This window comes from Epinephelus fuscoguttatus, linkage group LG17 (genome assembly GCF_011397635.1).
Source record: "Epinephelus fuscoguttatus linkage group LG17, E.fuscoguttatus.final_Chr_v1".
Taxonomy (NCBI): domain Eukaryota; kingdom Metazoa; phylum Chordata; class Actinopteri; order Perciformes; family Serranidae; genus Epinephelus; species Epinephelus fuscoguttatus.
The window spans coordinates 9061814-9089180 of NC_064768.1; the positions used below are offsets into that span (position 1 = coordinate 9061814).

Sequence of the window (27367 nt, forward strand, 5' to 3'; positions counted from 1 at the left end):
CTCCATTTCCTTTGCGTCCCTCTCCTTCATTCAAACTTTGTAAACACGGTTGGGATTTGTAGGGGACATGTGTATGCTGCTCACTATAAAATGTGTTTACTAAAATGTGTTTACTAGCCTCATTTCAAGTCAAAACAAATCTCTTTACACTTAAAAATACTTGTTTCAAGCAAATTTTCACTTGAAATAAGTATGAAAATCTGCCCATGGAGCAAGTTGGTTTTTTTTGCTTGCAATAAGAAAAAAAAACTTGCTCCATTGACAGATTTATTTTCTACTTATTTCAAGTGAAAATTTTCCTGAAACAAGTAAAAATTGTCTAAAAACAAGTTACTTTTTAGGTGATGAGTCTTATTTCAATTGTAATGAGATTTGTTTTGACTAGAAATAAATATTCTTGGTAAGATTTTGAGTTTTTGCAGTGTACATACACATACATGCATGTATGTACGTTTTTGACCATGTTGTGACTGTTTGAAGCAGGTCTTCATTCTTGCTGTTGTGGTTTGAGTCGTGTTGGGAGTTAGTGCAGCTCACTGTTCAATAAACAATTGAACTTAACTTTTTTACCTGCTTTCTTACCTACCTCTGTTTGACTGACAGTTTCATTGATCAGTAAGATAACACTGACTTGGCACGAAGTTGGTTCAATTTAGTAAAATGCTTGGATGTAGTTGCACCAGTTACTTTCATTTTGCTTAGCTTGCTACATTTCTGAGGGTAATAGCTTTGATGTAGTGAAGCTTCATTTAATATTAGAGTAACTAGTGGCTTAGCTCACTACACTTTCCAAGTAGCTTGCCCAACACTGAAGGTTACTTGTTTTGATGAAACTGAACTTCTAGCCTAATGATGTGTGGTGCTCATTTAACCCCTACTGTGACAGCAGCGAGAGACACCAAGGTCACGAGCCAGGGAGGCTCAGACACCAAGATTATGAGCCAGGGAGGACAACAAGTGTCCTTGTTAGTCTCAAGAGATGTTGTGTTTTAGGAATGTCAAGGCACCACATATTTTGACTGTTGATGTGCATGTGTTATGGGAACTATAAAGATAACAGGGCGAGAGGACTTGCTAGGCATTCACTGACTGACTGTTTATGCGGTTGTATGTGTGAGTGTCTCCATTCATGAATGCTTATTAAAACTCAAGAAAGACAGCCGACGTGTGAAGACTTTCTTTAAACTGTTCATTAAATAGTAGTTTTGCCACCACACACTACTGTACAAAGATGTGCTGTTTGGATTTTATGATGTCAGCATTTCAAAACAAAAACAATTCTATATCATTAATCTATCTATTATCTTAGCGACATTCCATATTCATAAGAGTAAATTTTGTAACAGAAAACCCTTGTTCAAAATTTTTATGAATGAAATGCAGCAATACTTAGAAACCATTCAGCACTCCACAAACTCCAAAGCTATAAAGACTCTGGAAATATGTAAACAATTTAATTGTTTGAGCTGCTGAACTTTTTTATTTATTTATTTGTTTATTTTATTTCTTTTTCTTTTCTCTTAACCCTGGCATATTTGTTCTGTTCATGTCTGTCACTGCTTGTTTTGTACAAGAAGTGAAATAAATCACATCTTTTTATCGACGACTACTGATGACATATATTTCTTCTTCTTTGAACTGACAGACTGGACAGAGTTTTGGCATATTGCTGCCCCTGACAGTCTTAAGACATGTTTGCCTTTGAGGGGTGTCCCATTTTAAAGTCACAAGATAGCCCTTAACACTTGGTGTTGAGGTCTAGTGAGATTGAGAGTTGAGCTTGAGAATTAAGATTGAGGGTTAAAGGGAAATTTCGGTTTATTTCAACCCGTCTCCTATAGTCCTAAATTTGTTTTAAGTCACTAGTGACAGAAATAATAGTTAGCACGTTAGCCGTTAGCCTAGATACAGCTGTAGCGTCAGACCTGTTAAAATGTAAGTGAACGGGCAACCTTCAAGTGCAAAGTTAGTCCACTAAACAAGCTTTTTCTTCACAAAGACCGCCTCATATCTTTAGGATAAATGTCAGAGAACATATAGAAAACAACATGCAAACGTGTTGTCTTACCTTACCGGTGTGGTGCCATGTTTGTTGTTTACCATTTAGCTCAGGCTGCAACCGGTCCCATTCCTTGCAACAGAGGTATTCCTCTTCTGTGGGCATTGGGGTACAGCATTCACAGGTAACGTTACACCACCAATTATTTCTATGTCACTAGTCACTTGAAACAAATTTAGGACGATAGGAGACAGGTTGACATAAACCGAAATTTCCCTTTAAGATAGGAATTGGGATTGGGCCTTACTCTGTCTCATTTAAATATGATTTGGTGGAAAATCTCAAATTAGATTCATGTTATGTGACTTTATGCAGATGATACACTGTTCCTCTTATTATTAAGAGCTTTGAATTAAAATCTTCTGTATAATTTCTAGGCAGAATTAACACACAAACTTAACTGGAGAAATTTCTTCCAGGACAGCCATCAGTAATAACAGAGAGCTTTGTGAAATGTCTTACCATGTGTATTGTTACCAAAATAAATTGATTGATCTATAATGGGAACTGCAGTAGAAGAATATCCACAGTCTGAAAAATTAGTCTGAAAAAAAGACTCATTACTGTTGTGGCTTTTGTGCATTAGTTTGAGTAATGCTCCTAATATATGACATATGTCCAAGAAATGAAGTCACATGACGGCACTCATATGATACATTTGATCAAATCTTTATTGCTCTGAGATATTGAAACCATCAACACAAGCAAGAACATGTTCACACTGAAACGTCATGAGAGAGACAGAGAGCAGACTGAGAGCAGTAGCAGAGTAAAACCAGCAGCAGAGTCCCAGTGAGTCAGGTCAGGACTGGGAACACTGGTCTCTCCTCAGTGTCTCTGAGAGTGGAGTCTGGGAGCCCTGGGTGGCCTCACAGGTCACAGAGCCCACCTTCCTCCACTGGTCTGCAGGGAGCCTCAGGGTGCTGCTCCAGCTGTAGAGGCCGTCCTTCTCCAGCACCCCAGGGCTTCTGCTCTCTTCCCAGCTGCTGCTGCTGCTGCTGCCGTCCACCTTCCAGGCCAGACTCCAGTCTGAGGGGAAGCCCTTGTTGGCCAGACACATGAGTGTGGCCTTCCCCTGCTGCAGCTCCTCACTGGAGGGGGTCAGCACCGTCAGGGTGGGACGCACATCACCTAGGAGACACCAGTCAGCTTAGAGGACAGGGACCACACAGATATTTTCTCCTTTAAGGAGTTTCTGTCAGATGGTTTTTCTGCTCCATCAGTCACTCACTCACACATTGTTTCACTTCCCTTTAAGAAGCCTCTCATGCAAATCAGCACAGAGAGAATCATCATACAGAATGACCTCAAATATATCAAACTACACTGGACAGAAAATATCAGAATTTGGAAAAATTCTTTCTTATCCAAAACCTTGACTAACCATTACGTATTAATGGCATATTTAGTGGAGACAGAACCAAAAATAGAAATTAAACAGATTACAATCAAATGTTCTTGATTTGGATTTCAGTCATCATTAAAAAAAAAGTGTTCAAAAGGTTTTCAAAACCTAAAACACTAGATGACAAAATGAAGTGATCTTGCACATTTTCTAATACCCACTTTTATCTTCACTCTGTTCAACAATATTTAACAACTGATTCTGAATTTGTTCTAAAAACAGGTATTATTTAGGAGGAAAATTTAGATATAATCTCAGAAAACATTTGAAAAACAGGTTTGCAGTTTTATCATCTTTATATTTCAAGCTCTTTTAAAATCCCAGTGTGATGGAATTTTGTGAAGCCACTGTGAGTTACTCTCCATTGTTAAGGAGGAGAAATAAAAACATGAATAATAAACTAAACAAAACAAGAGTCTTTTTTAATCTACTGCAAATATTACAAAGCAGAATTTAAAACATAACAATATGGTATCTAGTATTTGTGAAGAAACAGAATTCCAGATTGCATGTTTTTGATATGTTTTTTAATTTCAAATGCAATTTTTGTTAATTTTCTACAGTGGTTAATTAAAATAATACAAAAGATTTTAGACTTCATAAGATTAGAATGATATCATTGGCAACCTGCATAGAATTTGTATTTGGCTTCTAGTTCACCAAAGGTAGATACAATGCACACAGCACACCTTTAAAAACATAGAGTGTACAGCATACAATATACAGTCGTGCAAATGGATGAGGTAGCAGAAAATAAGTTCTATAAATAATGCAAGGAAGCAATTCTTATTAAATAAATGTTCCCTGATGCAGCTGTTCTGTGTTCAATGCCTGCATGGAACAGGGAATAAAAGACTTTTTGAAATATTCCAGCTGGCCCTTAGGTGCCTAAATCAAACATTTTCAAACAAAAGTTATGAAGTTGTAAAACATATATCAAATTGGAGATATTTCTAACTACACTCTGATGAAGTGACTGATCCACTGATAATCAGCATCATCAGAGTAATCCAAGTCCCTGTTGGAGTCAGTCAGAGCATTTCCATAGAGAGCCACTTTGCATCAGCAGCACCATGCTCCAGTGCTCTGGGAGAGTTTATAGTCCTGAGAGTTGAACACTGGATGACTGACAGCTGTCCTTCATGACAACAGAAGCCACAGAAATCCTCCTCATCAAAAACATGACTTTGATCTCCGTCCTCATCTGGACTCTCCTCTGCTGCTGCTTCACAGGTAAAGTCCAGAGAATCAAACTCCTCTCCTCTATCAACATCTGTCCCTCTGAAATGAAGCTGACAAAACCATGATGCTGCTTTATGTTTGTGTCTCTGTATCCTCAGAGTCCAGAGGTCAGGTCACAGTGACTCAGCCTGGAGCAGTGAGCTCTGTTGTGGGAGACTCCGTCACCATCACATGTAGAACCAGTCAGGATGTTTATAGCTCTAACCACTTAGCCTGGTACCAACAGAGAGATGGAGAAACTCCTAAACTGCTCATATACTATGCCAGCACTCGAGCATCAGGGATTCCAGGTCGTTTTACAGGCAGTGGATCAAACTCTGACTTCACTCTGACCATCAGTGGAGTCCAGACTGAAGATGCAGCAGTTTACTACTGTCAGAGTTTTCATGACATCAACAGTCAAGCTGTGTTCACACAGTGAAAAAGCGTCGTACAAAAACCTCCCTCAGTCAGACAGAACAGAAACTGAACTGACTGCTGCAGCTGGAAGCTACTGCAGAGACTGATACACTTCACTGATGACAAACACACACACACACACACACACATTTAGATTTAAAACCGTAACTTTCATAAATCTTTCCACATGACACTTTTCTTTATCTAGCAAATGAAACCAATATAGGGGCGGCACGGTGGTGTGGTGGTTAGCACTCTCGCCTCACAGCAAGAGGGTTGCTGGTTCAATCCTGGGTTCCCTCCAGGCACTCCGGCTTCCTCCCACAGTCCAAAGACATGCAGATTGGGGACTAGGTTAATTGATAACTCTAAATTGTCCGTAGGTGTGAATGTGAGCATGAATGGTTGTTTGTCTCTATGTGTCAGCCCTGCGATAGTCTGGCGACCTGTCCAGGGTGTACCCTGCCTCTCGCCCGATGTCAGCTGGGATAGGCTCCAGCCCCCCCGCGACCCTGAAGAGGATGAAGCGGTTAGAAGATGAATGAATGAATGAATGAATGAAACCAATATACATAGCACTACAAATATACTTATTTTTAAACTGGTCCTCCAGGAAACCAGTGTTCAGTATCATGTGAAACCAAGTGAACTGTAGGAGCTAAATGGATGTTTCACCCAGCTTCACCTGGCTGACGTGCTTTGCACGGTTGATGCCACAACTTTCTTGGCTGTGTCGAGTTTAGACAATAAACTGCAGGTTCCATTTGCAGAACAACCATCGTATTTATTCATTCCAACAAAACACAGATTCAGTAAATGTCCATTTCTTTATCCTTTATTCAAACTGAACACATAGCACATTGTACACTGTCCTGCACAACAGTGGTCAAAAGCCTTTTGCTCTTCCGGGCTGAAACACCTGACAGAAACAATGTTGTTCCTACCTTTATACACTAGTGCTCCAAGTGCCAGTACAGCGCCACCAGTGTACATCCATAGTAAATACAATTCATGTCTGCTGAGTGGAATGACATATTTGGCTCTTACATGAACTTTGACATATTTTAAGGCACATTGTCAACATGTTTCTTTTCCTGAACCTAACCTACATAACTTTACTTTTCTAAACCTAATGTACACAAGACATCACACAAACTGTTGTATAACGATACTTTGAAAACCAACAAGCCCTGATCATGAGACGTTTCTGACCTCCTCGTGTTTAGGCCTGTATAACATCATTAATATACTGTAGGAGGGTGCCCGACTGTGTAGACCTCTAAAAGTGATCACAAGTTTCTTGAACTGGATTTTTTCTGTAGGAGGAAGCGAGCAACAAAAATGAAGACAGTGATATGAGATCTTTTTAAGGACCTGGTCAAAGGCCATATGACAGCCCACTGGACCACTGGTTAGTGATGCATGGATGTGAAAGACATGGCAAAACACAGTTACAACAGAGTAAATGGACAAATAAGTAAGTGCAGTGAAATCTTCATCTTAGCTTGAGGCACACCTGCACAACATTTTATATTGTATCTTGACTGAAAAATACAGAGGTGGATCAAACACTTCAAATGCTGCTCAAGAGTCAATGTCTGTTCGAAAGTGGCATCTATATTTCTGAGGGCAGATTGAACAGATGATAAAATAGAAACATCTGAACACTTTAACAATTAAACTTTAAAAATATATAAAACATAAAAATCTCAAACAATCTCTTCAAGTAACACCATAGTAAAATCATCTTCTACACAGATGATATTCAATTATACATGAAAAAACCTGCAGCTTCCCTTCCTCTAGTTAATAATGTGGACAGTAATTGAAGCAGCTCTTCCATGTACTTTCCTCTGCTTTTCAAATTTACGACAAGTATTAATTGAAGACACTGGAGCTTTCCATTTTCTCAAAAGTGTTTAAATTAATGTTAATCCCTCCGCTAAGAGAATGAACATGATGTCGAGCAAAACAAAATCAGTGTCCTGGTGTGAAACCTTTTTATGTCACACTATAAATATTAACAAATTCTTACAAACAGAGTCAACTGTATTTACTTGGAGGAAGCCAAATGATTTTTTTTTTTCAGTGACAAAATTGTACCATTCTTTCATGCCCCACTATGTAGAGAAACATAGAAATAATCAATGCTATCACCACTGAGATATGAACACCATGATATGTTGAGGACAGCTACAGCTGACTGACTCTGTGTGTTTGCATATGTGTCCTAACTCTCTGCTCCCTGCTGTTAAGAGACCAGTGTTGATCCGTGTCTGTCCAGGCCTTTCAGAGCCACTGACACGCTGACAGCACAATGATGATGTCACTGATTCTACTGCTGGCCACCCTGGGGCTCCATGTTCAGGGTGAGACTCTCTTCTGAAAACTTTGCTTCAGGATGCAACCAGGTTCACCTCAATGATGTTCTGCTATGATGGAGAAACACTGAAACAAGCAGCATTTACCTTCTTCCACCTGTTCTCCATGTTAAAGAAATGATACTCTTCTGTCTGGATGTTGATCGTCTCTCTCCAAACTGGATTTGTCTCAATAACCCTTCTGCTCTTTTTCATGTTTTCCTGATTCATCAGGAGAAATCATCCTGACTCAGTCTCCTGGATCTCAGTCTGTTGTTCCTGGACAGACTGTCTCCATCAGATGTAAAAGCAGTACACTTATAGGTGATGATATTGACTGGTACCTTCAGAAACCTGGAGAAGCTCCTAAACTCTTAATTTATGATACAACAACCCGCCAGTCCAGAGTTTCAGATCGTTTTAGTGCAACGGCACGTCAGACTGACTTAACTCTGATCATCAGAGAAGTTCAGACTGAAGATGCAGGAGTTTATTACTGTCAGCAGCATAACAGCTTCCCGTTCACACAGTGATACAACGCCGTACAAAAACCTCCTTCAGCTAAAGAGGAACTGATCAGACTGATCTGACTGCAGAGAAACTAAAAAACTAAAACAGGCTTCATCATTACATTTTGACAATCTTCTTTGTCAAAGTTTTACTCAAACACGGTCAGAGGTTGATGTCAGCTCTTCAACAGGCAGCTTAATATAGATGATCTTCTATCAATACATTTTTCCCCAATTATTTGCTCAGGGTTTTGTGGGATTATTTTCTTGATGTGTCTGAAAAACATCAACAGTGTTGAACTGTATCACTGAATTTATACTCAATTGTGACTCTTTTATAGGGTTAGGAAAATGGATCCTGACATTTTCTTTCAAGTCTCTTGCAAAATGTTTCCATCCAGTTTATAAACAGTAACCAATTAGGTCTCCACTTTTGTCATCTTGTTTTTCCTCTCAGCCTCAGGTTTTGCAAAAACACTTGAATGTGAATATTTTCTATATTAAAGTTAATCAAAAACATTTAAGATGACATTGATGCTCTAAAAGAATGTTCAGGCTGCTGTAGACTCATCAAAGGTCATTTTTACATGACCTCCACTGAATGTTATTGCATTATTACATTATTCCTGCCTACTTAGTTTTCCACTGTAAAATGAAGCCATCATATATTGACAGAGACAAATAAGAGTTGTTTCTATTTTTTGTTTTGAATAAAATTGCCTCCCACAAATAGGAAATGTCTTCAGTATTGTCTAGCTCAGTTAAATATTTGTAGATGTTAATTAGAATAAATTTGTGCAAGTAAAGACATACTCTAAAGCAGAAAAATGTCTTTATTTTATGAAAAATGTTGTCAGCCTCATTATGATCAGGAAAATATCAAGTCCCTGTTGGAGTCAGTCAGAGCATTTCCATAGAGAGCCACTTTGCATCAGCAGCACCATGCTCCAGTGCTCTGGGAGAGTTTATAGTCCTGAGAGTTGAACACTGGATGACTGACAGCTGTCCTTCATGACAACAGAAGCCACAGAAATCCTCCTCATCAAAAACATGACTTTGATCTCCGTCCTCATCTGGACTCTCCTCTGCTGCTGCTTCACAGGTAAAGTCCAGAGAATCAAACTCCTCTCCTCTATCAACATCTGTCCCTCTGAAATGAAGCTGACAAAACCATGATGCTGCTTTATGTTTGTGTCTCTGTATCCTCAGAGTCCAGAGGTCAGGTCACAGTGACTCAGCCTGGAGCAGTGAGCTCTGCTGTGGGAGGCTCCGTCACCATCACATGTAGGACCAGTAGGGATGTTTATACTTGGAGCAGCAACCATGCCTTAGCCTGGTACCAACAGAGAGATGGAGAAACTCCTAAACTGCTCATATACTCTGCCAGCACTCGAGCATCAGGGATTCCAGGTCGTTTTACAGGCAGTGGATCAAACTCTGACTTCACTCTGACCATCAGTGGAGTCCAGACTGAAGATGCAGCAGTTTACTACTGTCAGAGTTTTCATTTCATCAACAGTCAGTACGTGTTCACACAGTGAAAAAGCGTCGTACAAAAACCTCCCTCAGTCAGACTGAACAGAAACTGAACTGACTGCTGCAGCTGGAAGCTACTGCAGAGACTGATACACTTCACTGAGGACACACACACACACACACACACACACACACACACACACACACACACACACACACACAATGTCATCATTTAGATTGAACATTTAACTGTTGTTACTTTAACATCAAATTAAACATTCGTCAAAACAAGTGAAACAACAAAAAATGATCTTGGTGGAAATCAAAGTAATTTCTCGATCACAGCTTCTCACCATCATTCATAACCCATTATAATCTCCTGTTCTCATCTGATTTTCCAATAAATCAAGAGGGGCCAAGCTTGGATGGTTAATGAGAAAAGACTTGGTAATGACCTTTGACCTCAGCTTCATACTGCATCACAGCAATTTGAACTTTATCCTATTAACCCTATGGGCCCGCATGACGCATAGTGCATCCAAATTCACACCTGTTCTTCTCTGTTCATTTTCTTTGCGACTGTTCGTCATAGCAAGAAGCCACGTGAAATCACGTGAAAACAGCGGAACCGTAGCTTTCGGACAAGGGGAACTGCCCATTGGTCCGACATCCCATTGTTCTGAAGTCCGTTCCGAAATCATCATGATGCCCTGTGGTTAAGGTCTGGTTAGGTTTAGGCACAAAAACCACTTGGTTAGGGTCAGGAAAAGATCATGGTGTGGGTTAAAATGAAACAGAAAGTGACAAACACATAAGCCGTGAGCCTGCTTCGCCTCAAGCCGGTCGCGGAGCACCATACGCCCACCGTGAGCTGTTCAGCACCGCGGACAGTCAGACTAATGGGATGTCGAACCAATGGGCTGTTGAACCAATGACATGGACCCCAGACAAGACCAAGTACTTGTCGGTAGTCCAGTGTTTTCACAACTAAAAAAAATGATAAAGTTACATTAAAATGATGTATAACAGAGCTTTCATACAGCTTTGCACACACATTACATTACACATCCATTACTTACGGATGGATTACTCGCGAATGCAGGCTCACACAGAAATGCCACACATATCACATGAAAGCACAGGACCGGTGCTGTCCATTGATGCCATACACATCATTGTACTGTCATCCCATCACGCTATAAATACAGATCAGTTGTCTACAAAATAAAAACCTGACAAATTTCTTTACAACCCATTATACAGATCTTGTTATCAGTCACTTCAAAAAGTGAGGAATATCGTATCTTACACCGTCTTAGGCTTGCGTGTGTTTCTGCCTGTCTATCAACATTTGTAGTCCAGCTTTCAAGATGCAAATATCTCCATATTGTCCAGTTGACACGCCATCAAACTTTGTATGACAAGACCAGCCACTTCACCTTTGCGCACCCAGACAACTGAGGCCTAATTATGCATGCTGACAGGGCAGTAGTCACCATATACATTGAGGGGGACACGATGTAAGAATTTAGTAACACGGATACATATATATTTTTTTTATTGATATAAAAATTAATATAGGCGGCACGGTGGTGTGGTGGTTAGCACTCTCGCCTCACAGCAAGAGGGTTGCCGGTTCGATCCCGGGCGTGGGAGCCCTTCTGTGTGGAGTTTGCATGTTCTCCCCGTGTCAGCGTGGGTTCTCTCCGGGCACTCCGGCTTCCTCCCACAGTCCAAAGACATGCAGATTGGGGACTAGGTTAATTGATAACTCTAAATTGTCCGTAGGTGTGAATGTGAGCGTGAATGGTTGTTTGTCTCTATGTGTCAGCCCTGCGACAGTCTGGCGACCTGTCCAGGGTGTACCCTGCCTCTCGCCCGATGTCAGCTGGGATAGGCTCCAGCCCCCCCGCGACCCTCAAGAGGATGAAGCGGTTAGAAGATGAATGAATGAATGAAAAATTAATATAAAATACAGGCACATAGAAGGACATGCAATGATGGCAAATCTGGTTAGCCCAGATTGTCCTGAAAAACAAACAAACAGGACATAGCATGTGTATGTAGCCTTTATAATGACTGTGATATGAGCTTAAAAGTAAAGCCAGTAAAAATACCCCAAAAACGCCTAGGGCCCATAGGGTTAAAAGGAAAGACAAAGACACATATCAGCATCAGAAACATTTATGATCAGAAGTCACCCAAATATTACCGACACATCTGTCCAATATGAAGCATTCCTTTATTAGTCCCTCACTGGGAAATTTAAGTTTTTCACTCTGTTGTTATTTTGCAGATTACACACACACACACACACACACACACACACACAGAGGCTGGAAATACAGACATATGCACAAACAGGACCCATACACATGCATTGATAGAGAGATGTGACAGTGAGAGGGCTGCCGGTGGACAGGCGTCCCGAGAAAGTTATGGATTGGGGCCTTGCTTAATGACACCTCTTCAGCTTCCAGTCCCCACTCCAATCCGATCCTCCAGTTCCCAAGCCAAGTCCCCACAGACTGAGCTACTGCTACCCATGTAAATGTACACATATATTATGGAAAAATAGCTTTATATCATCTGGAATCATAAAAATACAAGAGATACTAGTCCATACCCATTGGTAGCTTTGTCACCTTCTACCTATGCCAGTCCTCAATGCCTATGTGCAGTTTCACATAGATTGACCACGTCAGTGAGCAGAAAAACATGGGACAGACAGAATGACTGACTGACGGAATGACACACTGACAGCTTCCGTGATTATGTACAGCATACCATACCATGACTTAGTCATACCAAAAATTAGAGAAAAAACAAACATTGGGTCACAGGGGGAGCCACAGCGATCGGTCGCATTTTAGCCATGTTTAAGCATTTTTCTGTTGTTATAGCACCACCCAGTTGCCAATTAGAGTTAAATTACTCCAGTCACCTTGAGGCGTCCTGTTCTACATATCTACCAAGTTTAGTAAAAATCGATAAGGCTGTTAGGCCTAGATAAGAAATTAGCTCTCTAGCGCCCCCATTTTGTTTGACGGGGTCAATAATGGAGGGGTCCCCTCAGATTATGTGTGGTCATATGCCTACAAAGTTGCGTGGTGATCGGTGAAACCCTTGAGATGTTATACACCTTTGTGTGATGAGCCATGCCCTCCACAATATTCATTGCCTTATAGAAGCTCAGTTTTAGTAAGTTTTCCAACTTTTGCCAAGAGGAAACTTTAGATATTGGTCCCTAGATTATGTTCACCGAGTTTCATGCAGATCGGTCAAACTTCCTAGGAAGAGATTGATTTTAAGTGTTTTTCAAAAAATTCAAATGGTGGAAAATCTATATTACCGGAAGTCAAGAGTTCTAGAGGCAAATTTGTTCCTCATAAGGAGAGGCATCTCTGTGCAAAGTTTCATGTCTCTACGACATACGGCGCATGAGATATGCCCATTCAAAGTTTGCAATTTCATTCGGTTGCTATAGCGCCCCCCTTAGGCCAATTGATGTAAAATTGCTTCATTCGCATCCTCCCATGACCCTCTACCACTGTGCCAAATTTCATATGGATTGACCAAGTCAGTGAGGAGAAAAACATGGAACAGACACACAGACACACAACCACAGAGTTTTTGTCATTATATAGTAAGATAAGTGACAGACTTGATGTAACTATATCTACACAAATATGTGTGTTATATAAGTATTGAATCTGCTGTCAGACAGCAAGAAACAGAGACTGTACTCTCATCTCTTTCACATCATGTCTTTTGATGAAGTTACTGTGTCTCTTTTGAATATGATATAATGGAAAATCTCAAACTAGATTCATGTTATGTGACTTTATGCAGGTGATACACTCCTTTTTATTTCCAATCCCAAAAACCCTCTGACTGTTAACACCTTTGAATTAAAATCTGCACAATAATTTCTAGGTAGAATTTAACAACACACAAACAGGGGAAATGTATTCAAGGACAGACATCAGTAATAACAGAGAGCTTTGTGTTTTACTATTAAGATGGTCTAACCATGTGTATTGTTACTAAAATAAATTGATTGATCTATCATGGGAACTGCAGTAGAAGAATATCCACAGTCTGAAACCCATTAAAATTAGTCTGGAAAAGAAAGACTCATTACTGTTGTGGCTTTTGTGCATTAGTTTGAGTAATGCTCCTAATATATGACATATGTCCAAGAAATGAAGTCACATGCACTCATATGATACATTTGATCAAATCTTTATTGCTTTGAGATATTGAAACCATCAACACAAGCAAGAACATGTTCACACTGAAACATCATGAGAGAGACAGAGAGCAGACTGAGAGCAGTAGCAGAGTAAAACCAGCAGCAGAGTCCCAGTGAGTCAGGTCAGGACTGGGAACACTGGTCTCTCCTCAGTGTCTCTGAGAGTGGAGTCTGGGAGCCCTGGGTGGCCTCACAGGTCACAGAGCCCACCTTCCTCCACTGGTCTGCAGGGAGCCTCAGGGTGCTGCTCCAGCTGTAGAGGCCGTCCTTCTCCAGCACCCCAGGGCTCCTGCTCTCCTCCCAGCTGCTGCTGCTGCTGCCGTCCACCTTCCAGGCCAGACTCCAGTCTGAGGGGAAGCCCTTGTTGGCCAGACACATGAGCGTGGCCTTCCCCTGCTGCAGCTCCTCACTGGAGGGGGGCAGCACCGTCAGGGTGGGATGGACATCACCTAGGAGACACCAATCAGCTTAGAGGACAGGGACCACACAGCTGTCAATCAACCATCAGACACTTGGACACCTTTACTGTGTGAGAGTTGATTTTCTCCTTTAAGGAGTTTCTGTCAGATGGTTTTTCTGCTCCATCAGTCACTCACTCACACATTGTTTCACTTCCCTTTAAGAAGCCTCTCATGCAAATCAGCACAGAGAGAATCATCATACAGAATGACCTCAAATATATCAAACTACACTGGACATAAAATATCAGAGTTTAGACAAATTATTAAACGTTTTCCTCCCAAACATTGACGATACATTACTTTAGTAAAATGCATTTTACAATTTGTTTTGTGCAAGCCTAAAAACTGCATGTATTACTGCACTACCTACAATCAAATGTTCTTTATGTTGATGTCAATTCTCATTAAAACTGTTCAAAAGATTTTCAGAATTTGAAACCACATGAATCAATCACCGTTAGTTTATTCCTAAAAAGTTGATTCTGAATTTATTAGAAAAAAATAGTTATCACTGAGGTGAAACATTAAGAATATAATCTTGATAAACATTTGTAAAACTGGTTTGCAGTTTCATCTTTTTTACATTTCAACCTGTTTGACTAAAAGTATGACGAAAATGTACAAAGAAATGTTTATTAAAGCTGCTCTGATTTCAAACATAAAAATTAAGTTTTACTTTTAAAATTAAAACATTTTTATCTCCTGCAAACATTACAAAACAGACTTCTAAACATAACTTTAAAACAGTTTATCTAGTATTTGTGAAGAAACTTAGGTCCAACATCCAGTCTGGTTCCTCCACTGAACGTTTACCACAGTGATACAAACTCATTGAGCCGCCGTACAAAAACCTCTCACTGTAGAGAGACACGGCTCTCTGACTTTGACACACTGAACTAAACCTACAAGCCCTCAAGATGAAACTTAACCATTAAAGTTAGAAATAAATATTTATCTTCTAGCTTCATGTTTTATTTTCATTACAATGGACTTTTGTTTTTCTCATTCAAAAGCTAACTTTGTCTTTTAATGCAAAATATGTGTAAAAACAAAATGGAAAGGCAACAACTATTTCTTGCCTCTTAAATATATAATATAAAGAAAACTTGGCTGCTGAAAAAATAAACATTTTAAACATCTGACTTACTTCCAACATCCAGTCTGGTTCCTCCACCGAACGTGTACCACAGTGGTACAAACTCATTAAGCCGCCGTACAAAAACCTCTCACTGTAGAGAGACACGGCTGTCTGACTTTGACACAAACAAACTCACCAAAAATATTCCCAGTTTACCCAGATTGTGTAATAACTGGTTGAACCGTTTAGAGACTAACTCACAAACTATGAATATATATACAACATTTTCTATGTGAAACTTCAAACATCTACAAGCAGTATTAATTTCTCCTCCAGTAAAACAAATTCAAATAAATGTTACATTTCCAAAGGAAAACTGTTCTATAAATCCTGCCATTAATAATCCTGATATATATAATTATCATGAACCTATGTTTATCATAGATTATGATAAATGAAAATACATTTTGTCTGAATACATCCCACAGTGATGGTGATTTGTGTGGCTGTGAATAAGTGGGAATTCACAATAATATTCTGCAAGTAAATCAACTCATCCAACTCAAACCAAAGCTTTTTATAAAAAGGAAGTAACACATTCCTAATCAATACTCTGATAAAGTGACTGATCCACTGATAAGCAGCATCATCAGAGTAATCCAAGTCCCTGTTGGAGTCAGTCAGAGCATTTCCATAGAGAGCCACTTTGCATCAGCAGCACCATGCTCCAGTGCTCTGGGAGAGTTTATAGTCCTGAGAGTTGAACACTGGATGACTGACAGCTGTCCTTCATGACAACAGAAGCCACAGAAATCCTCCTCATCAAAAACATGACTTTGATCTCCGTCCTCATCTGGACTCTCCTCTGCTGCTGCTTCACAGGTAAAGTCCAGAGAATCAAACTCCTCTCCTCTATCAACATCTGTCCCTCTGAAATGAAGCTGACAAAACCATGATGCTGCTTTATGTTTGTGTCTCTGTATCCTCAGAGTCCAGAGGTCAGGTCACAGTGACTCAACCTGGAGCAGTGAGCTCTGCTGTGGGAAACTCCGTCACCATCACATGTCAGACCAGTCAAGATGTTTATGGCTCTAACCGTTTAGCCTGGTACCAACAGAGAGATGGAGAAACTCCTAAACTGCTCATATACTATGCCAGCACTCGAGCATCAGGGATTCCAGATCGTTTTACAGGCAGTGGATCAAACTCTGACTTCACTCTGACCATCAGTGGAGTCCAGACTGAAGATGCAGCAGTTTACTACTGTCAGAGTTTTCATTACATCAACAGTCAGTACGTGTTCACACAGTGAAAAAGCGTCGTACAAAAACCTCCCTCAGTCAGACTGAACAGAAACTGGACTGACTGCTGCAGCTGGAAGCTACTGCAGAGACTGATACACTTCACTGAGGACACACACACACACAGACACACACACACACACTGTACACACACAGACACACACACACACACACACACACACACACACACACACACACACAAAGCAGTGGCGGCTGCTGGTCTTTCAAACAGGGGAAGCTCACTTTCAGTTTACATCATAAAAGTTGTCATATTGTAGCGAGGCAGTAACTTATAAAAGGAACATTTAATTGAAGCTGTTTTTCAACCACACACATGCCATAGAACCACAGCAAAACACACCTCAAGGATTTTCAGATGGGTTTAAACACCGGAACTGTGTACAAATGGTGAAAAATCGCTTATGGAAATAAGGAACTCCAGATGGCACTCTGTCAGAAGACTCCACTCGCAAATATCCGCATGAGACTGAGTTCGAAATGTGAAGCGCTGTCAGTCACAAAGGGGTTCAACCTTTTCGACAATTCCTCATCATCATGCATACACCGAGCGTCCTCTCCTGCCCACCGCTCCATTAGGTCCCACGGAAGTTAAAGGGAAATTTCAGTTTATTTCAACCTGTCTCCTATCATCCTAAATTTGTTTCAAGTGACTAGTGACATAAAAATAATAGTTAGCATGTTAGCCATTAGCCTAGATACAGCCGGGGCGCATAGTAGCGTCAGACCTGTTGTCTGACAAATGCAATGAATGAAATGCATGGAGGCTCCACGTCCACCGTGCTGACACGAGAATGTATGACAGGGAAATCGCATTTGAAAACTGGTGATAAACAGCTGACGTTTGAACACCATAGTCATGACGTTAAACGCATCCTAGCGCACGTTTAATGTAATGTAAATTCTTATTTTAATGTAAATTCAATAGTGCATATTTGACCATTTCTTCTATGAAATTTTAGGAGAAGTTCAGCCTCCCTTGTTGTCTCAGAGCAATCGCCCCTGACAGAAACTGTGCACACGCAATTCTAATTATAATCTCTTTTTCTTATTTGATTGATTTGATTGATTTGTCAGTTAATAAAGAGGAGACAAGCTCAGACAGTAAATTAGAAAAGACTTGGTCACGACCTTTGACCTCATACAGGATTGCAGCCATTTCAATTTTGTCCAGTTACAAGAAAACATCGACACACAGAGCAGCATCAGAAATATTCATGATAAAATGTAGTCCAAACAGAACTTGTGAATGAATGAATGAACTTTCTTTAATCTCTGCTTAACATAACACTTTTCTTCTTTAAGCAAATAAAACCTATAGAGCACTTCAAATATACTTTTTCACAACAGTTCATAGCAACACACACAAAATACTGACAAGAAAATAATGCAAAAAAACATAAAAAGGCCACTCTAAACATGAAGGTCCTTTGCTGCCTTTTGAAGGTGTCCACAGTGTCCACTTGTGTCCAGCTGGAGTGAGTCCCAAAGAACTTAAGTCCCCAGTCAAAACCACAGTCACCTTCAGTTTTAAAGTTGTAGTGAGGTAAAACCACAGCTTGTTCTTATTCACTGTTCATACATAAACCTACGAAAAATAATGCACCACAATTCTTATATAACCCACATGGACGGGTCAGACAACACAGGAAATTCCCCCAGAAGACCAGTTTTCAAAATTGTGTGAAACCAAGTGAACTTTGAAACTTTGAGATATTTTAAGGTATGGTGTCACCATGTTTCTTTTCCTAAACCTAACCTACATAACTTAAACTCTTCCAAACCTAATGACATAACTCCACATTAAACACTAAGTTGTTAGATATGATAGAAACCATTGTTTGTGCGTTTTCCCAAGACATCCCACAAACTGTTGTATAACAATACGTTGAAAACCAACAAGCCCTGATCATAAGACGTTTCTGACCTCCTTGTGTCACAGGCCTGCATGACATCATTAATATAGGAGGTTGCCTGACTGTGTAGACCTCTAAAAGTGATCACAAGTTTTTTAAACTAGATTTTTTATTGAATGGGAAGTGGGCAACAAAAATGAAGACGAGTGTGTTGTGAGATCTTTTTAAGGACCTGGTCAAAGGCCATATGACAGCCCACTGGACCACTGGTTAGTGATGCATGGATGTGAAAGACATGGCAAAACAGAGTTACAACATAATAATTGGACAAAATATATTGGTGTATTAGAATCTTGATTTTACCTCCAGACACACCAGCACAACATTGTACGACGTATCTTGACTGGAAAATATAGAAGTGGATCAGACACACAAATGATGCTCAAGAGTCAATGCCTGGTCAAAAGTGACACCTATATTTCTGAGGGCAGATTGAACTTACGATAAAATGAAAACATCTGAACACTCTAACAATTAAACTTTTGTAAGATGTTCGAAACATATCAGCATATAAAACATCTTCTTAAAGTAACACCACAGTCACATCATCTTCTACACTGATGATATTACATAGAACATGAAAAAACCTGCGTCTTGTCTCTTTAAGTAAATAATGTGAATATTTATTGAAGCAGTTTTTGTTTATTCTGTTCTGCTTTTAAATTTACAAAAAAAGATCAATCACAGACTGTGGAGTTTACATTTTCTCTAAGGTGTTTAAATTAACGTAGATCCCTTTGCCAAAAGAATTAACAGGACATCTAGCAAAATAAAATAGGTGTCATGGTATGAAACCTTTTATGTCACACTCTCTTAAGAGTGCGGTTAATATTTTTTTGGTCATTATTTTCTCTTTCACACCTGTAAAACAAAGACCCCCAGGGCGCCGTCAGGAATTTTGGGCCCCATGAAAAAAAATCACATTGGGCCCCTCCTGTGCAGCTGTTGTCACCACATCTCAAGGACCTAACTGACCCATTAAAAGCTTTACATAACTCTAACTTTGAAGGCTTGCAACTGTCTTGCTTCTTGTAGTTCAATAGTACCAGTACAATATGTACTGCTAGTGAGTTGTACATGCAACAGTCTGCATACAGTATGCAATTCACTATTTGATGCAAGATAAAAAGCTACTATAAAAAATGTGCTGATGGCCATCTTTTACAGTCTAAATGCAATTTTTATTGTAAAATCCCAAAATGGAAAATTTCTTAACATTAATGAAAGACTTAAAAAAAATTAACTTAAATATACATTAACTTTTCAATCAAAATAAATTAAGATCATCATCTCAAAATAATGAAAACAGCAGATTTTTGATAAGTCTGTATCTATTATCTATATTTTTAATTGTGTTAGAGGCGATGCATTTATTGTTGGAGATGTTCCTCACCATGATGGTGTGGTTATTAGACCGGATGAGGTATTGTATGCTATAGAGAAATTATCACTGAATAAAGCATGTGGCCTTGATCAAATAGCGGCAGAGCATCTAAAATATGCTAGCAGTAGAGTCTCAGTGTTGATTGCTTTATGTTTTACTGGATTATTAATGCATGGAATAATTCCAGACTCTATGCTTGCTGTAGTATTAGTACCTGTTGTCAAAGACAAAACTGGAAAGATATCTAGCCTAGAAAAGTATAGACCCATTGCTTGGGCAAGTGTACTTTCCAAAGTGCTGGAGCAAATTCTTTTGGATAGACTCCAACAATATATAATCACCACTGACATCCAGTTCGGTTTTAAAAGTAAGCATGGCACAGATTTTTGTATTTATGCACTGAAAGAGATGGTTAGTATGTATAGAAGAAAAAATAGTATAATGTTTTTATGTTTCTTGGATGCATCCAGAGCGTTTGACAGAGTCAGTCATGGAAAGCTATTTGCCAAAGTTCAGGAGCGAGGGGTTCCACCTTATATGATAATATTACAGTACTGGTATACACATTAAACAATGCATGCTCGATGGGGTACAAGTACATCTGCACCTTTCCTAGTGACCAATGGTGTGAGACAAGGTGGAATTTTATCACCTGTACTCTTCAATCTGTATATGGATGATCTGTCTAGACAGCTAAACCAGTGTAGAACTGGATGTATGGTGGGAGAGAGGCTTATCAATCACCTGGTATATGCTGATGATCTGGTCATTATGTCTCCCTCTAGTGTTGGTATGCAGCAATTGCTTAGAATCTGTTCCTGCTACAGTGTGCAGTATGATATTATGTTTAATTCGAGTGTTATTTTAATTGTGAAAACCAAGGAGGATAAGAAGTCACACTTTGCTTCCTTTGTTCTAGCAGACCAAGTGCTTGGAGTTGTGAACAAATTTAGATATCTTGGCCACATAATCAGAGATGATTTATGTGATGATGATGACATCCAGCGTCAGTGCTGCAAACTCTATGCACAAGCCAACATACTTGCACGAAAATTTAATAAGTGTACTGATGATGTCAAGATAGCTTTGTTTAGGTCATATTGTACTTCAATGTATACTGCACACCTGTGGTGCAGGTACAGTGCTGCAAAAATGAAAAAAATCCAGGTGGCATATAATGATGCATTTAGGATTTTACTCAGGCATCCAAGATGGACAAGTGCAAGCCATATTTTTGTAAGCAGTGATGTGCCCACTTTTCATGTTGTTCTTAGAAAGTTTCTTTACAGTTTTATGTGTCAACTTGGCCAGTCAAAGAATGGAGTCATTATGGCCTAGCGGTGCCTGCACAAAGTGACACAAAATATTTGTCATACTTCTGGAAGCACTGGAATAGATGCCTCTATGTGTTTTAAACCTACTTGTTGTGTTGTTTTCTTTATTGTATTGTCTGTGTTTTTGTATGTATTTTATGTGGACTTGTTTCTGGAATAAAGTTTATCTATCTGTCTATCTATCTATCAATCTATAGATGTCATTTAACAGCCATAATTCAATCTAAATGAAAGCATCTAACTGGATTATTTGTAATATTGGCTACTTAATGTTTCCAACTGTCCAGCATCCAGTACAGACAGGTGTAGGCTGTTTTTGTTTCATAATAATCATTATGTGGAAAAATAGCTTGTTTCAGTTTCTGTCATTAAAACATATTTCGTTTTCTTTTTTGTATTGGTAAAAAAGAGCAAGAGATAGAGAGAAATTCCCACAGACTCCCTGCAATGGTGCTAACTGGCATGTCATTCAACACAATGTTGCTCACCTTCTTTGTTGGGATGGGGAGGGGTAAAGTTATGAGGAAACAGGGCTGCTGCTTCTGACTCATCTGTTGATGAGTCTGGTAAAAGGGGCAGGGACAACTGATTTAATATGAATATCTTACTAAACATTTAGCTGCACTGATTAAATGTAGATTAAAAAGGAGTGAAATGTAGGCTAACACTAGTCTGTAGCTAGTTTATTTCACTATGGACATTAAGCTAACAGGTTCAATTCTACCACTCACAGACTACAGGCTACCCACCTTTCTTGGAGAAAAACTGGCTCACAAATTGACACCCTCTCCAGATTTTCTTGTAGTACTAGGTAGCATGATGATGACTGTAGCGTTCTTGCGCAACTGCTGACTGCTACTAGGGACCGTCACCGTCAGTGCGCTAAAGCAGGACCAAACCATTTCATGCAGATACAGGGGCGTGGTCTGTCAATATGAATGTTTACTTTTTGGTCAATGGGGATATTTCACTTTTACTTTCAATTTAAAAATCAGTTTGTTTACATGAAAGTTGTTTAGTTGTCAACAATCCTATACACATATGTTTTAAATGACCATGTGTTCATAGGAAAAAACATTACTTATGTTATATTTTTGAGATTACACTGCTGACACTGATACTATGATGATATAATATGCTGATGATATCCTACTTCATATTCCGAATGCAATTCATTCTTCTCAGAATTTGTAGTTTACTCAGATTCATTAAACTTTAAAGACATTTCTAAAACCATTTCTACAGTTAGTATAATAATACAGTTTCTGCAGTAACAAAAGCTTTAAGGAATCTGGAATAAAGACTGAATTTACTTCTACCATGTGTGGGTCTTAATTCGATAATGATTACCAGATGAATATTTTGTTACTATCGTGTTAATATTGTGGCATTACATTCACTTATAGTTTAAAGACACTTCCAAGCAATGTTTACATCTTAAACTCAGCTGAGATAAATCCTTTTGTATTTTAGGGTACCATTTAGACAGCAAGTCTGTTCTTGTACAAGAACACATGAAAACCATTGATTTGATGAAAAGGTCTTTATCATTTTGATATAATAAGATACAACATACAGCAAAACTTTATCAATGAAACATATTATGATAAGCCCCTTTTCCACCAATATTTCCAGGAACTTTTATTACCAGGAATTTGTTTACCTGGATAAAATAATTCCTGGTAATCTGTGTGGTTTGCATTTCCACAGCACCTCAAAGTTCTGGGAAATTTATTTAAATTAGCGTGATGACGTAGATGATTTAGTGTGTGCCCTGTATTTGGCTCCTCCAGCTTGGCTGGTTACGTGCTGGTAGAGAGTTGGGGCTGTTTGTTTAAAAGTATTTTACGATAAGTGTCAAACTAAGTTAGTCTACATACAGGCAGCTGTCATTTGAGCTTATAACTAACAATTCACTATCAGCCAAACTAGCGTGCTGTCCTTGCGTAAGACGTAGTGTCGGTGGATGAGAGACTGTGCATATTGAATATCGCTGTCTACATGTTTACATGTTTACACTTGCTGAACACATGTGTTGATAAATTATTGGCTTCTTACTCACTAAGAGTTAATGTCACTTACAGTAACGAGTGTAGCTGCCGTCAACTCAAGTCATTTTCAAGTTATCTTCACTGGTTACTGTGTCACGTCGGTGTGTGTGTGTATGTGTGTGGAGGAGATCAGCGCTGGCCCAAAAGAATCGATACTGTTAGGGTTGATTAATACTACGGTCTTTAATAATTTAGCTCCGGGGCTAATTTAGTACCGGGTTTCGGTACCCATCCTTAATCAAAACAGAAACAAAGTGGAGATTGTAGAAATGAAATACAGTTTGCAGCGGCTGCAAGCGTGTGCTCCACCAATCGGTGTTCTTCAGCAAACAGCCCCGCCCCTCAAGAATCTGAAAAGTCCTACCCCCCTACTAGGTACTTTTTCCAGGCTAAATTTGGGGTAAAATTTTTTACCCGGGTAATTTCAGTGGAAACACATGGAGGTTTTTCAAAATTCCGGGTAATTGAAGTTCCTGCAGTGGAAAAGGGGCGATAGTGTGAGTGACAGCAAAAAGAAAATAGAAAGACTGAATTGCAGAGAGCAGACTGAGAGCAGTAGCAGAGTAAAACCAGTAGCAGAGTCCCAGTGAGTCAGGTCAGGACTGGGAACACTGGTCTCTCCTCAGTGTCTCTGAGAGTGGAGTCTGGGAGCCCTGGGTGGCCTCACAGGTCACAGAGCCCACCTTCCTCCACTGGTCTGCAGGGAGCCTCAGGGTGCTGCTCCAGCTGTAGAGCCCGTTCCTCTCCAGCACCCTGGGGCTCCTGCTGCTGCTGCTGTCCACCTTCCAGGTGGCGTGGCCTTCCCCTGCTGCAGCGCCTCACTGGAGGGGGGCAGCACGATCCACTGCAGGCAGAGAGATTAATAAGATTTTTATGAGATAAACTAAACTCTGTCTTTTTGGTTGTAGTAGAAGTGACTACTAGTTCTGCTGGTCTCCCTCAGACTGGATGAAACTGGTCTTTAATGTTTCAATTCCCTCTTTGAGCTCAGTAACCATGGCAACAGACAGGCGTCACTGCTGAATCATGACAGTAGGTTACAGTACTAATAAAATAAACTGGTACACTTCTCCTTCAGTGTATATCTTTCAGTCCATAAATTCTACCAAAGACAAATGGTTATCATTCACTCATCTGTATAATATAATATGAAGAAAAACATAAAAAATTCAAAAATCGATTTGTGTAATTATGTCCCACAGTGATGTTCACTTGTTTGTTAATGAACAAAATATTTGTCCATCAAACTCAAACCAGAAACGCATTTTCATAAGCACTGATACATTCCTAATCAATACTTTGATAAAGTGATTGATCCATTGATAATCAGCATCATCAGAGTAATCCAAGTCCCTGTTGGAGTCAGTCAGAGCATTTCCATAGAGAGCCACTTTGCATCAGCAGCACCATGCTCCAGTGCTCTGGGAGAGTTTATAGTCCTGAGAGTTGAACACTGGATGACTGACAGCTGTCCTTCATGACAACAGAAGCCACAGAAATCCTCCTCATCAAAAACATGACTTTGATCTCCGTCCTCATCTGGACTCTCCTCTGCTGCTGCTTCACAGGTAAAGTCCAGAGAATCAAACTCCTCTCCTCTATCAACATCTGTCCCTCTGAAATGAAGCTGACAAAGCCATGATGCTGCTTTATGTTTGTGTCTCTGTATCCTCAGAGTCCAGAGGTCAGGTCACAGTGACTCAGTCTGGAGCAGTGAGCTCTGCTGTGGGAGGCTCCGTCACCATCACATGTAGAACCAGTCAGGATGTTTATTATTCTCACTTAGCCTGGTACCAACAGAGAGATGGAGAAACTCCTAAACTGCTCATATACCTTGCCAGCACTCAAGCATCAGGGATTGCAGGTCGTTTTACAGGCAGTGGATCAAACTCTGACTTCACTCTGACCATCAGTGGAGTCCAGACTGAAGATGCAGCAGTTTACTACTGTCAGAGTTTCATGACATCAACAGTCAAGCTGTGTTCACACAGTGAAAAAGCGTTGTACAAAAACCTCCCTCAGTCAGACTGAACAGAAACTGAACTGACTGCTGCAGCAGACTGATACACTTCACTGAGGACACACACACACACACACACACACACACACACACACACACACACACACACACACACACACACACACACACACACATTTAGATTTAAAACCGTAACTTTCCTAAATCTTTTCACATGATACTTTTCTTTTTCAAGCAAATGAAACCTATATAGCACTGCAAATACACTTATTTTTAAACTGGTCCTCCAGGAAACCAGTGTTCAGTATCATGTGAAACCAAGTGAACTGTAGAAGTTAAATGGATGTTTCACCCGGCTTGACCTGGCTGCTGCAATTTGCACGGTTGATGCCACGGCTTCCTTGGCTGTGTCGAGTTCAGACAATAAACTGTAGGTTCCATTTGCAGAACAACCATCATGTTTATTCATTCCAACAAAACACAGGTTCAATAAATGTCCATTTCTTTATCCTTTATCCACACTGAACACACAGCACGTTGTACACTGTACTGCACATCAGTGGTCAAAAACCTTTTGCTCCTCCAGGTTGAAACACCTGACAATGTTGTTCCTACCTTTATACACTGGTGCTCCAAGTGCCAGTACAGCGCTACCAGTGTACATCCATGATCAATACAATTCATGTCTGCTGAGTGGAATGACATATTTGGCTCTTACATGAACTTTGACATATTTTAAGGCACATTGTCAACATGTTTCTTTTCCTGAACCTAACCTACGAAACTTTACTTTTCTAAACCTAATGTACATAACTTAACTTTAAGCACTAAGTTGTTAGATATGATACAAACCATCGTATGTGAGTTTTCACAAGACATCACACAAACTGTTGTATAACGATACTTTGAAGACCAACAAGCCCTGATCATGAGACGTTTCTGACCTCCTAGTGTTTAGGCCTGTATAACATCATTAATATACTGTAGGAGGGTGCCTGACTATGTAGACCTCTAAAAGTGATCACAAGTTTCTTGAACTGGATTTTTTCTGTAGGAGGAAGCGAGCAACAAAAATGAAGACAGTGATATAAGATCTTTTTAAGGACCTGGTCAAAGGCCATATGACAGCCCACTGGACCACTGGTCAGTGATGCATGGATGTGAAAGACATGGCAAAACAGTAACAACAGAGTAAATGGACAAATACATAAGTGCATTGAAATCTTCATCTAAGCTTGAGGCCAGGGGCGTCGTTTCAGCAAAAGCTAAGGTATGGCAATATGACATGACGTCACAGAGCTACTGATGATGGAGTTTCAAAAATATGAACTTATATAAAACTTCACTTTGGTTTTTGACCAGTCAGAAGTACATACTATGCTATTGAAAACTGTTTAAAAGGACATGAAGCTGTTTCTCACATTCATAATACCTAATGTCTGCATGTAATGTACGACTTGGTGAGAGCAGTGAAAACATCGGACCTATTTCGGCGCATATTTCAGCACCACGGACAGCGAGCAGAGGTTTAATTATCATTAGTCATGTGTTTAACTTCACAGAAAATAAACAAAATAAAAGCTCATTTCTAGAAGATATCCAAGGGGTCTGGTGTATGAAACAAAGTAAAACAAAGGCCAATTCGGTACAATACTGTATAGGCAAATTTATTGGAGTGTCTCCAGAGACCAAAAATACAAGCTTAACATGCCGACATGAAGAAAAAACCCCACATACAATCAGACAGGCTTCAAGACATCATTTAGACAGGCTGTCTACAGCAGCAGAGCAAAATACTTTTACAACACACAGATAACTCACATAAATCATAACTCGCGGAGGAGCGAAGTGGCGAACAATTTCATTCAATAACACTGATATTCACTAACACTTGTATTCACTGATGAGCATATTATTGACCTATTTAAGTGCAATACAATGAAAACAACCAGCCAGTGCGCCTCAGACTATCAAATCTGATCACTTGCAACAAATATGAAGGACACTCACAAGTAAGATGACTACAGAACCTCTCTTTTTTTTTTTCTCCCGATTCCAAGGTATGGCAGCTACCATACCTCGCCATACCTAAATGACGCCTATGCTTGAGGCACACCTACACAACATTTTATATTGTATCT

General features: G+C 39.8%; 6 gene segments (V, D, J or C); 3 read left to right on the plus strand and 3 right to left on the minus strand.

The window, feature by feature from the left end:
* The window catches only part of LOC125905369 (Ig kappa-b4 chain C region-like), a 46909-nt gene extending 31555 nt beyond the window's left edge, over positions 1 to 15354 (minus strand). Inside the window, exon 1 of the C gene segment in view lies at positions 15314 to 15354.
* The window catches only part of LOC125905371 (Ig kappa-b4 chain C region-like), an 89047-nt gene that overhangs the window by 10974 nt on the left and 50706 nt on the right, over positions 1 to 27367 (minus strand).
* The window catches only part of LOC125905372 (Ig kappa-b4 chain C region-like), a 74634-nt gene continuing 49979 nt past the window's right edge, over positions 2713 to 27367 (minus strand). Inside the window, 2 exon segments of the C gene segment in view lie at positions 2713 to 3068; positions 14033 to 14154. Of these exon segments, the coding sequence occupies positions 2862 to 3068; positions 14033 to 14083 (258 nt within the window).
* On the plus strand, positions 4587 to 5165 carry LOC125905354 (Ig kappa chain V region 3381-like). The segment is given in 2 exon segments: positions 4587 to 4697; positions 4805 to 5165. Coding segments are annotated over 2 exon segments (414 nt in total).
* On the plus strand, positions 8966 to 9649 carry LOC125905349 (Ig kappa chain V region 3381-like). The segment is given in 2 exon segments: positions 8966 to 9076; positions 9184 to 9649. Coding segments are annotated over 2 exon segments (423 nt in total).
* LOC125905357 (Ig kappa chain V region 3381-like) lies at positions 16032 to 17245 on the plus strand. The segment is given in 2 exon segments: positions 16032 to 16126; positions 16234 to 17245. Coding segments are annotated over 2 exon segments (414 nt in total).